The sequence below is a fragment of the Erigeron canadensis genome, chromosome 7 (assembly GCF_010389155.1).
Source record: "Erigeron canadensis isolate Cc75 chromosome 7, C_canadensis_v1, whole genome shotgun sequence".
Classification (NCBI taxonomy): Eukaryota; Viridiplantae; Streptophyta; class Magnoliopsida; order Asterales; family Asteraceae; genus Erigeron; species Erigeron canadensis.
The window spans coordinates 22,784,327-22,797,109 of NC_057767.1; the positions used below are offsets into that span (position 1 = coordinate 22,784,327).

General features: G+C 28.0%; 1 protein-coding gene across 1 annotated transcript; it reads left to right on the forward strand.

The window, feature by feature from the left end:
• Nucleotides 1-6,612: 6,612 nt before the first annotated feature.
• On the forward strand, nucleotides 6,613-7,890 carry LOC122608168 (ethylene-responsive transcription factor RAP2-4-like). Its single transcript, XM_043781259.1, has one exon. The coding sequence runs from the start codon at nucleotides 6,655-6,657 to the stop codon at nucleotides 7,603-7,605; it is 951 nt and encodes a 316-aa protein (XP_043637194.1). The 5' UTR covers nucleotides 6,613-6,654; the 3' UTR covers nucleotides 7,606-7,890.
• Nucleotides 7,891-12,783: the final 4,893 nt, after the last annotated feature.

The window sequence follows — 12,783 nt, forward strand, 5'->3', positions numbered from 1 at the left end:
GAAATAAAGTAGAATCAAGGGTAACACAACTCGTTAATTTATCAGAGATCTTGTAACAATTTTTTTTTGTTGGTATTTTATCACTTCATCTTCGTCGAGGTGGATTCCAAAACCATCTAACATTGTCAATATGATTATATGATATGTATTCATTATTGCATATTAAACAAATAGTTCTGAAAACGATTTCTAAAATTAAAGAACACACACTGACAATGTATATGCATTTGCTTTTGTACATTCCATTTTATCAGAAAAACTGGAATAAAATCATGTATTAGTAAAGAATACTCAAATTAATAATAAAATTAACTATCTGTATATGTATTGGTTTTGCTTTCATTACACATTTACATTGTGCCTCACAACTTGAGCCAATAGGTACTCGTCTTGTATGTACACATGTATTTCTATTACACTACTGACAATTGTCATGTGAGGTAATACGGTTTACGTTTATAATCACATATACATAAAAATCTTCTTGTATGTTCATGTATAGTCTTCATGTTCGTGACGGATAAACTAAAATAAATAAATGAAAAATGATGAATCATCCTAATTAATCAACCTAATAATTCTCCTAATTATAAAAACATGAAAAAATCAAGGGGTAACAAAGAAAAATAATTAGTGGATTACACATGTCAAAGTTTTACACCATTAAGATGATTATTAGGTTAAAAACTTAGGAGGATCAATCATTTTCCTAAATGTATATCAAACATTTATCTCGAAAAGATTAAAAGAAAAACACATGACATGAAGAATGGATTCTAAAAAGTAAAATGTAAGGTTGTAAGTAAAACAAATGAATTTAGTTTTTTTTTTTTTTTTTTTTATTTTCATTTGAAAGTGCAAGAAAGGTTTGTCACTGTTTCTTTTTAAGGGTTTAAGACTTTAAGCTATAAATTAGACATATAATCTCACTTTTGTTTCGGTTTAGTTTAGGCATCTCAATAAATATAAATATCAGTCTAGGTTTAAAATTTAACTAGTTACTGGTTTCTCTCTTAAAAATAAATGGTAAAACCTGAAAAATCGTCACTAGATACTCTTGGTAAAGTATTTTAATTTTAAATTAAATATAACTTGTTTGTACAATATGTATTTGATTACTATTTGAAAATGAATTATTGAACTCAATAATAAACTTATATACACATCGTGAAGCTGAAACTAAAAGTCAAGAGGTTGACTTTTTTGTTATAACTTAAGAAGTGATGAAGAGATAATGTCGTATAACTTTAAAATAGTCAATGCAATAGTGCCCACTATATGTACATTTTCTTAAAATTTCTAAGTAAGAAGCTATGATGCACTGAAACTCCAAACAAGTATGTGTACCCGTTTCAGAAATTCCATGGAAACAGAAACTCGTACGAAACATTTTCTTAAAGTTTCTATATTTACCGAAACGTTTATGTGAAGCTTCCATGTTGTATGTAGTTAATATTAGGGTTTTAATGAGCTTTTTCTATTCCAAAAGCGATTGTCATCTTGCGACTGTGCATTCCCCAAACACAAACCAACTATATTATTATACAATTGACATCACCATCAGACTTAAACTATTCCAAAACTTATTAGTAAAATTTTAATCCGTGATCACCGGTCACCATCATCTACCTATATATATATATATATATATATATATTATATATATATATATAAGGTGCTAAATTCATTCCTAAACAAACAAGAACCCTTGGATGGATTTCATTCTTGATTTAGAACCATTAGATCAAATTTAATTATTTCATCTTTATTAAATGACAATATTAATACTTATACTTTTTAAAATTATACAAAAAAATCTTCCTTTATATTTAATTTACACTTTTTGATTTTTCCATCACAAATTTACATTTTTTACCCAATAGTTTTAATAAAATATATTCAATAGATTAATAGCTAATATGTATCCTAATAATTAAATAATATTATCTATCTTATATCTTATATAATATAATAATAGTTACGTAATATCATATGAAAAAATAAAGCATATTTTAGTTTGAAATATTTTAAAATATATAGATCAATTTTCTATTAATAAAAGTAGGAAGCTATATTTTAAACCATAATAAAATAAAATTGAATATTAATAATTTCGTAACACCCTGTATCTACAATATATATATATATATATAATAATGTTGGGTTTAGATATTATCAACGACAGTGTTGAGAAGACGAGTTTAGCTTAATTAGGTGAGTGACAACTTTGGGAACGTCAACCTTTAACATTGATCTGCAATTTTGGAACATGTGGTGATGGAAAAGTTGCGCTCTATTAAACAACATAAAATAAATTATCGAAATTAATGATATATAATTTAGCTTCTAAATATGCATGACTATTGTGATTACTATTATATATGAATTTGAAAAAAAGTATAACGTATTCAGAAAACAATCAAAAAAACAATTTTCATGTAAAGAATAATCATCGGTTGGACTTGATTTGAAAAATTCTCAAAAGTTCTCGTAAAAAAAATTTCTCAAAATAAATTTTCAATATATATATATATAATATATGCTTGTTAGTTAATTAGTAAATGTAGTTTGACATCCCAAGAATTTTTATTAGTAGAATCCGTTAAAGAAATGATCCAAGTTGAAATTACTTTAAATCACTATGATAAACTTGATAACATATGATTCCCAAATGTTACATGTTTATGTATATTGGTAGAATCAGTTGAATAAATGAAAGTTTTTATTTTTGTTTAAAATATGAACATAACATTTTTTGTTTTTGTTATGTTAAAAGGTGGTTTGTAAAAATATAAATTCTGTTAAGGAAGTTAGAATTTAAATGAATCTAACATCCACTTGTCATAATTAACCATGGGCATCCTATTATATTCACATTAATTAATTTATAATTTCCTTAAACATAAAGACTTTATAATACATACACTTAATTTACTTCTTTCTACCCAATTTGCCCTTTCCTATGTAATTCATCTTGATTAGTATATCCGTCCGTTTATGTGTGCACTATTTTTATATCGATATTATACTGTTTTTAATTTGTACAATCTTGCTTAATTTTTTGTACATTTGATCGGATATTCATTATGTGATCATCACTTGATATATATTTTTTTAGTTCAATTTTAGTGATTCCTTAAAAGTAGTATCTTCAAGTTCAATATCATGCAAAGTTGGAAGTAACAATGATACTGCTTCAAAACGGGCAACTAAGAAAAAGAAAATCACATCAGATCGAACATGAAAAGTTTAATTCTATTTTTTCTACAAAAGTTGTAAAATAGTAATTGTTTAAATGTATATTAATTCGAATGAACTCAAAATTACCTCCCCAACTATTTTGTTTCTCTTTTATCAATATATGTCATCTAGTGAACACAAAACTAAAAGGCACTATATGGACAAAACCAAAAGATGTTGTTTTTATTAAATAAAAGTAGATAAAATGTGATTTAGACATTCACTTAAAAGCTAAGCAATATTGTACAAATTAAAAACTAATACAGTACTGATATAATAACGGTCCATACATAAATAGTCAAATTTACTAATGTAGTATTGAATTACGAAGGAAAGGGCAAATTAGGTAAAAACAAAGCATATCAAAGTTTATCTAACATAGAGCCTTTATACTTAAAGGAAATTATAGGTTAATTAATATGGATCATCAAATGCCCTAGGATCATTATATAGCAATTTCCTTTTTTTAATGGTTGTTTCTTTACTTACATATTTCCCCTTTTAACTATAGCTTCTTCACTGGTTGATTTTCATATCTAAAATGCAAACAAGTTGCTTCGTGCATCTCGAGCCAAAGACCGACATTCAAATAAATTAGGATCACTAACGAGCCACTATTATTGAATTCCACTATAAGTAAACGAAAACATACTTACCAAACGTACATCAATTTTTTTTGTCCCATGTAATACTTAAGATCATAACTTTCTAGTTATTAAAGTTACGAAATACCTTATTGAAATCACTTAAAACAGATTAATAGATTATGATAAAATATGATGGAATTAGACTTAGGTGTTTTTAATTGTTCAAAAATGAAAATTTTTCATTCTTCTCATTAGTGTGAGAAAGGATTTTCATTGTGTTTGTCATTTTTAATTTTTGTAAAACAAAAGTACTTCTTTCAAATTCAGATTTATTAATATATATATTAAAAACAAACCTACGGATTTACGTGCAAAGAATAGTATACTTTATATATTTTTTTCTTTCATCACAACACTTTAACTCTTTACAACACTTTAACTCTTTACACTTTTAACACTAAACTGTTATAATATTTTATTTTCTTTTATTTTCACTACAAATTTCAATTAATTTTATTTTCACTACACAATTTCAATTCTTTTTATTTTCACAACAATACTTTAACTCTTCATAAATTTTTATATTTTTTTATTTTCTTTTATTTTCATTGTAAACTTTTTATTCTTTATATTTTCACCATAATATTTTAACTCTTTTCAATTTTAGCACTAAACTTTATACTTTTTTTAAAAAAATTTATATTTTCACCACAACACTTTAACTATTTACACTTTTAGCAGTAAACTTTTATATTTTTCATTTTCTTTTTTTTTTTCACTATAATACTTTAACTTTTTACACTTTTAGCACTAAACATTTATATTTTTTAATTTTCTTTTATTTTCACCACAATACTTTAACGCTTTTCACTTTTATCACTAAGCTTTATACCTTTTTATTTTCTTTTATAGTATACTTTTTATTATTTTTATTTTCACCATAACACTTTAACTCTTTACACATTTAACACTAAACTTTTATACCTTTTTATTTTATTTTATTTTTACCACAAACTTTTGATTCTTTTTATTTTCACCACAATACTTTAACTCTTTACACTTTTAGCACTAAACTTTTTAACTTTTTGATTATTTTTTTTTTTAATTTTTATTTTCACCGAGAACTTTTTATTTTTTTTATTTTCACCACAACATTTTAGCCTCTTACACTTTTAACACTAAACTTTTATACTTTTTGGGTTTTTTTTTTAATATTCACCACAACATTTAAGCCTTTTAAACTTTTAGCACTAAACTTTTATGCGAACTACTTTCACTTTCACACAAAAAGTTCACTATTCGTCTTTTTATCCGTCGTGTGCAAAGTATAATAACCTTTTTGTTATTTTCATTTTCACCACAATTATTTTAACCCTTACAATTTTAACACTAAACTTTTATACTTTTTGATTTTTGTATATTTTCATCACAACATTTTACCCTCTAATCCTTTTAACACTAAACTTTTATGCGAACTACTTTTATACAAAACTTTTACTGTTCATTATTTATCTGACAAATGTCAACTTTTGTTTTATTCTTAATCATTTAAATAATACATGCTTTCTTCAAAAAGTTTGTTGTTTTTTAACCTCGATCCATGAACGCATGCCTATTTCTAATGCATTATCTCATTGTTATCGAGATGTCGTAACTAATATACTCATTTCTATACGCTTTGTTATTTCTATTAAAAATTTATTTCAATAGATATGAATAATTCTTTCTATTAAATCGTAACAAATGTAATGTATCTCGGGGCAACACCCGGATGACATATTTCGTTTGACATATATGTGAACTAAATATGCTTTAAAGGTCATTCGTTCCTCGCTTACCTCATGGACCTCAAAGTGTAATGCATTTAGCAACTTTTGTTTTTTTTATAGCATGTATTTTTTTTTTTATAAATAAAACGTGAATTACTCGTAAATATCAAAAGGTATAACATATGTTGTCTTAAACGATCTTCATTGTTGGGCCTCATTTGCAGAATATATTCTTTCAATAAGTCTTCTATCATCCAGTGATTTAAAGAGGCAAACTCAACCATACTAGAAAGTTTAATAACATCATTTTGCTGTTTAAAAAAAAAAAAAATTTAACAACATATACCTAAGCAACTTAGAATGACAATTAATCTCACCTTAAACTAACCTAACCATAGTTAACAACAATGTCAAAATTTGGTTAACCAAGTGGGAATCCACATATCCACATCCCTATATTTAACCCACACCCACCCTTCAAACAATCCACACATTCTCAAACTAACATTTGAGATCTCACACTACAAGCACACACTAAAACTTTTAAATTTACATGCAAACTTTTTTTAAAAACTACTTTCTGGATTCTTTTATTTTATTTTTATTTCTCCCCCTTCTGAATCCCCCTCTTCTATGCTTCCCATTCTGTTAATCATCTGTATTAAGAAAATTATACTTTTTGAATTAATTTGACTTTTAAATGGGCTTTCTCAGGAATTTATCAACAACAAAAAAGCAAAATTGATTTGGAATATATCTTTTTTCCAACCAGGTGTTTTCAGAATAGTGATCCTTCTTTTTAATTGGGCTCTATCTAAATCACTTTTTATTTATTTATTTATTTCTTTTTTGTATATTTCTTTTTTATTTTCATTAAATTCACCACTTTTAAGGGCTTATTTTTGTCCCCTTGAAGTTGATTTATTCAGAAAATAAGGTTTTTATTATTTGACAAAACCTTAAATTTTCTGATTTTTATTTTATATTTTATTAATCCTGTTAGTTATATTATCTAAACTAAAAAGAAAACAAAAAAATATATAATTGTAAAATAGTAGATGACGTCAGCAACAATGGACTTTTGGAACACCATTGGATATGAACATTCTTCTGTTGCAGGTGGTGAGCTAATGGAAGCACTTCAACCTTTTATCAACAGTGCTCCTTTATCAAATTACCAAAATACCCTTTCTTATTCCTCCCCTTCTACTTCTTATTCTTACCCTTCTCCGTCTTTTTCTCCTTCTACAATCCCACCACAATCTGGGTTATATGACCCGAATTTCTTCTCCAACGGGTTTTCTGATTTTTATACCGAAAACCCGTTATCTTATAACCAACCCGAACCATTATCATCGTTGGGGTCGGAACAACTAACCTCATTTCAAGTAAACCAAATCCAAATTAACTTACCCATAAACGGGACCGACTTGGGTCCGAAACCTGTATCCATGAATCAAACTGGGTCACCTCCAAAACCCACAAAATTGTATCGGGGTGTGAGACAAAGGCATTGGGGTAAATGGGTCGCAGAGATCCGTTTACCTAAAAACCGTACCCGGCTTTGGCTGGGTACTTTTGATTCAGCTGAAGAAGCCGCGCTGGCTTATGACAGCGCGGCTTATAAGCTGCGTGGAGAAAGCGCACGGCTTAACTTTCCTCACCTCCGTCATAACTGGTGCAGTAATGACGGAGGTGTCTACAAGGTGTTACATTCTTCCGTTGACGCCAAGTTAACGGCTATTTGCCGAATCTTGGCTGAGGGGAAGAAAATTGACAGTTGTAAAAAGTCAACCAAAAAGTCAACGCTAAAGTCAACAAAAAAGTCAACTGAGGAAGTTTTGAAGGTTGACAACTCGGAGAGTGATGTTTCCGGTTCCGGTGAATCGTCTCCCTCTTCACGAGTGATGTTTACGGACTTTATGAACGAAGAAAACGCGTGGTGCGATGCCGAGAATTTTTCATTGGAAAGTTTGCCATCTTATGAGATTGATTGGAGTTCATTTTAGTTGTTTTTATGTTACATATATATGGTACAAGTTTAATTAGTAAGGTGTAGCTTGTAATTCTGTAGGGAAAGGGTCACTGCAATCAAGTTTTTGGCATTGCAGGGACTTCAAGACTTTCTATCATTTTGTCTATGTTATTGGGTTAGGAACTACAAGTAATTTGGCTGGTGGTTTTTTTCTTGGCCAAATTACTTGATATATGTTTATTTGTTTAGCCTGTTTTCTTGGTAAATTATATTGTTATTATGTTACTTTTAGTGGTAAAAAAAGTATGTTATTACTTATTAGCACATTACTACTATAAATTTGTTCAACAATTCATGTTATTCTATGTGTTTGGCAAACTTAAGGGATAAATCGATTAATTTTTGTAGGAATATATTTTGTATATGGGGTTGTTTGGCTTAGTTTATCAAAAATAAGCCACGGAAACAAAGACGTATCAAATAGAAACCAAACTTAAATAAACAAAAAGGCTTAAAAATAAGGTAGTAAAACAAAAAACATCTTCTCTAAGATTCAAATATGGAAACTTCTTTATTACTACTCGTAGTACAAATATGTTTCGATTTTTGCCTTTCGGGTATATAATGATGATGGTAATTGTCGTGCTAGACCTACTTGGTAATAGATAGCGACTCTAAACCGTGTATGAGTCTAATAGCATTCAAAATCGATTTCTTGTCTACGTTTCAATAAAATCTCAAATCAATTTCTTATAACATTCTTATTCGGTTTCTACCATATTGCTTTTGATGGCAAATGTGGTATAAGGGGTGTTTGTTATTGTGATTACAAAATAGATTTTGCGTTTTCAAAATAGATTATGCGTTTTCAAAATTGCGTTTTGAAAAATCAGGTGGGTACATACTTCTTTAAAACTGCGTTTTCATAGCAGATAATCACCTTTTCACACAAACAGTTTTTTAGATTATTTGCGTGTTACGAACTTAATAATCAGATAATCACTTCAAAACACATTCCCAATCACCCTCTTAGATATTGTTATAAATTATAACCAAGTTGTACGTGTAACATTCAAATTATAAACTACTTGTATATGTTTCAATAAAATCTCAAATCAATTTGTTACACTTATTCGGTTTAAGTTTCTAACATTAGAAGATAAAACATTTGGTGGGTTTTAATGATATGAATTTTCAAAAATAAAGAAGATTTTATACGACATTGCTCCTTTAAATTCAATTCGTTCAACATTTCGACATACTCTATATGTTTGACGAACTTTCGGTTATATAATGATGATGGTAAATGTCGTGTTAGACCTACTTGGTTATAAATAGTAACTTTAAACCGTGTACGCGTTACACTCAAATTATATATAGTGAATCTAAACCGTGTACGAGTCTTTAGCATTCAAAGTATCAACTTCTTATCTATGTTTTGATAAGATCTGAAATCAATTTCTTACAACATTCTTGTTTGGTTTCTAACATCTTTAATATATATATTAAAACAAAATCATTAATTCCAAATTAGAAAATTAATGACTGTTGATTAAATTTTATCTCTTATTTTCTACCATTTGATCATTTTGATGACATTTTTGGTCCTCATAGTTTTATAAAATAAAGATGTATTATAAAGTCTTTTATATATATTTATTTATTTTAGTTCAATAATGGTACTTCGTGGTTTTTAATGTATATAACTTATAAATAAATAAATCATTTATATAGTATGTTATATTTTCATGTATACAAAGTTTTATATATTTGTACTTCTAATGTGGTGTAAATGATACGAATATTCGATAAAATTTCCACTTAGAATGAGTTGATATAAATATTACAAATATCTCATAATTAACATACTGGTGAACTTGGGATCTCACCGTCAGGCGGCGTTGTAGGATTGCTAGTTTGAGAGGAAAAATTCTTCTACGGGACTAATGAGTTTTTGGGCATTTACCTTTTTTTTACACATTTATTGGAATATACGTGTTCCATGCATATTTTTTAGTTTTATGGCTGACAACATTATTTGTTATCATTTTTCAATGACAAAGAACATGATATTATTATTGTAGTTCAAAAGTTTATAAATACTTAGTTAGATGTTAATCGTTTTCATATATTAAAGGCTTTTTAATGTAAAATGAATGTACGAATCTCGCGTATTCCGCGGGTAATAAGCTAGTTACAAGATAAATTACTTGACAATGTTGCTTTTTGACATTTCAAGGAATAAAAGAGTTCATACTTTTAACCAAACTTCCTTTTTAGTACCAACAAACAATTTAGGAAAGTAATTAATCAACCTAACTTATATGTCTAAAAATTAACCTAAAACATTAAGAATTTGACATGTGGATTTCACTAATTCTCTTTCCTAATCTTGCCTTTTGATTTTTTCACATATCATCATCTTATTATTAGGCATATCTTTAAGCATACTAATTAGGTTGATTTATCAATATCCAATTTATTATGCTCTAGCGAGGAGCTAGACAAGAACAAAAACTTACACAGCATGCTAAATAAAACTATCAGCATGCGAAAAAAAAAAAACTATCAAGTATCAACCGAAGTTTTTAAAAGGTCTTGGCCACGACATGCGAGGCATAAGCTTGGGTCCCAAGCCCATATTGTACGTCACACCAAAAAATTTAAATTGGTCCACACATTAATCATCAATACTTGAGATCAAAATTTAGTTTAAATCAAGAGTTATCGACATAAATCATCTATGTGGTTTACTCAAAAACTCACGTTTCGTCTTTGTGGTTCAATAACCTCATTGACAGTCCTTGACAGGAAGATGAAGTTTGTGTTTCGTCCTTTGAGTTAACGACCGTTTTCTTACCTCCGTTAACACCCTTACGTGCTTCTCATGTGAGGGTATGTAGGTCATTTCCGCGTATAAAGGACCACACTTGAATGTCTTTTCTATTTTTTTTCCTTCTTTCTCTAGCACATATATTTCTGTGAAGGATGATTTCATATATATAAACATCAAAGCACAGAAAAGTAATGCATCATGATTCATTTATGTTGGTATGATTCAAAATTAATGATTTAATGCTTTGTGGTATTTTCAAATTTTTTTCATGCTTGTATCTAGTCGTCAATTGGTTGGCATGCTTTATAGTTGTCTTTATCTTTGGTTTGATAGTTTGGGATCTTTTACTGTCTTCGAGAAAGTACGGATTGTGAGTCTGTGGCAAATGCAAAAGAAATAATGGGTATCCAGTCTTTCTTGTAAATCGTCTACGTATAAATCTGTTCATGTTGTTTTAAAGAATTTTATAGTATAATTCTTTGATCTTGATTTTATTTTTATGATTTGGATTGAGTTTGGTTTGATTTTGTTTAATCTCTTGTAAATTGTATAAAAGAAAGAAGATATTAAAATTAGTAGAACATTATCTTTTAGTTTCAGTTTTATAGAGTTGATTTTAATTATTTTTGAGAGATTGAAGAGAGATTTTGGAGACTTAAGATATAAGGGATGAATGGTAGTTTAATAAAATAAAAGGATGAAGTTTGACTTTTTAGGGGAGAAGTACCAAAGTATCCCTCATGTGGGGATGAAGATTCTTTCAAGTTGTCAAGTTAGAGATATCATGACCTTTGATTTATTATCAAGGGCTAAAATTTAAAGATGATCATTGAATCTTGGCCCTTAATTTTAATCAAAGGGTCAATAATTTTCTAACTTGACTCAAGTTAGGGGCTTAACTTGAGAGAATCTCACTCCTCATGTGGGAGGCACATGCAGGTGTCAATGGAGATGAGATGACAATCGCCAACTCGAACGACGAAACACAAACCTTATTCTTTTATAAAGAACCGTCATTGAAGTTATTGAACCACATAGATGAAACGTGGTCTTGGGGTAAACCAGAGGGAAAATTTATGTCGACAATATATATTCAAGAAGTTACGAGTTTGAACATATAAATGCAAAATAAACATTTTATCATACTTTTGAGGGTGTTTGGTATAAGATAATCAATTAATTATAAGGAATGGTACAAAATAAAAAATAAAAATAACGAGAAAAAACATAAATTATCTGTGAAGAAAATAAATCTCATTATTTAGTATAAACAGAAAAATTGAGCACAAAACACTAAGTATAGGTAAACAAAATTAAAAAAAAAAACATAAAATACACGACTTAACTAGTGTTGCTTTTCAAAAACAAATAGTTTCTAAAAATAGATTTTTCGTTTCTAAAACTGCGTTTTGGAAAAGCATGTATGTATATGTTTTTCCAAACTACGTGTTCAAAGCAGATAATTACTTTTCCATCCATTGTGTTCTATGAACGTAATAATCAAATAATCACTTCAGAACGTAATCTGAAATACCCTCTAATCTTTTTGTAAATAATTTAAATTAATACATAAAATCTCATCAAACTAAAAATAACACAAAAATTAGTTACTTTTTAGTTCTCATTTTGAGTTTTAGTTCTCTTTATGGATTTATTTTCTCGCAAATTTGAATGGATTTATCATCAACCAAGATGAAGAAGTTATATTAATGGTAGGGCATTCATTTATATTGAGATGTCACGAATTATGTACGATTGTATAGATTTATTTTAAGCGTATGAACAAGTCTTTGAATTTGGACTTTCACATAGGATTCGAGTCTCATTCATTACATGTGTGAGATTTTCAAAAGTTTTATGTTACTTGCTAGGCATTCATTTAGTTTAGAAACAAAAGTATGATAATTAACAGTACTAAATGTAAAAAAAATAATTATATGAACTCTTTTTGTCTCTCAAAATGTTCTAGTAATTGAAAATGGCTCTAATTCTATTTTCAACCAAGTTAACATCTTGATCTATACATACATATTAACTTACTTGTATAACATACATTTTTAACGGAAATATTGAAAGCGGTTTTTTCATTATTGAGTATTGGTATTACTGTCCACATCTCACACAATCACTCATCTCCACTCTACCTCATCTTTGACGGGATTCAATATTGTTGTTATTTAATACTCTCTCCGTCTCATATTAAGTGTCTTATTTTGACTTTTTGAGTCTTTTTCTTTCAACTTTGACTGTAAATATTTTTGTTTGTGTTATATAACACTTAATATAACATATATGAATTGATTGAGTTTTAAATGTATTTTTTATTGATATAACTTTTATCAATTAATATATAATAACACAAACAAAAATATTTAC

Coding starts and splice junctions, on each gene's coding strand:
- LOC122608168 (XM_043781259.1), top strand. CDS start 6,655: ATGACGTCAGCAACAATGGACTTTTGGAACACCATTGGATATGAACAT.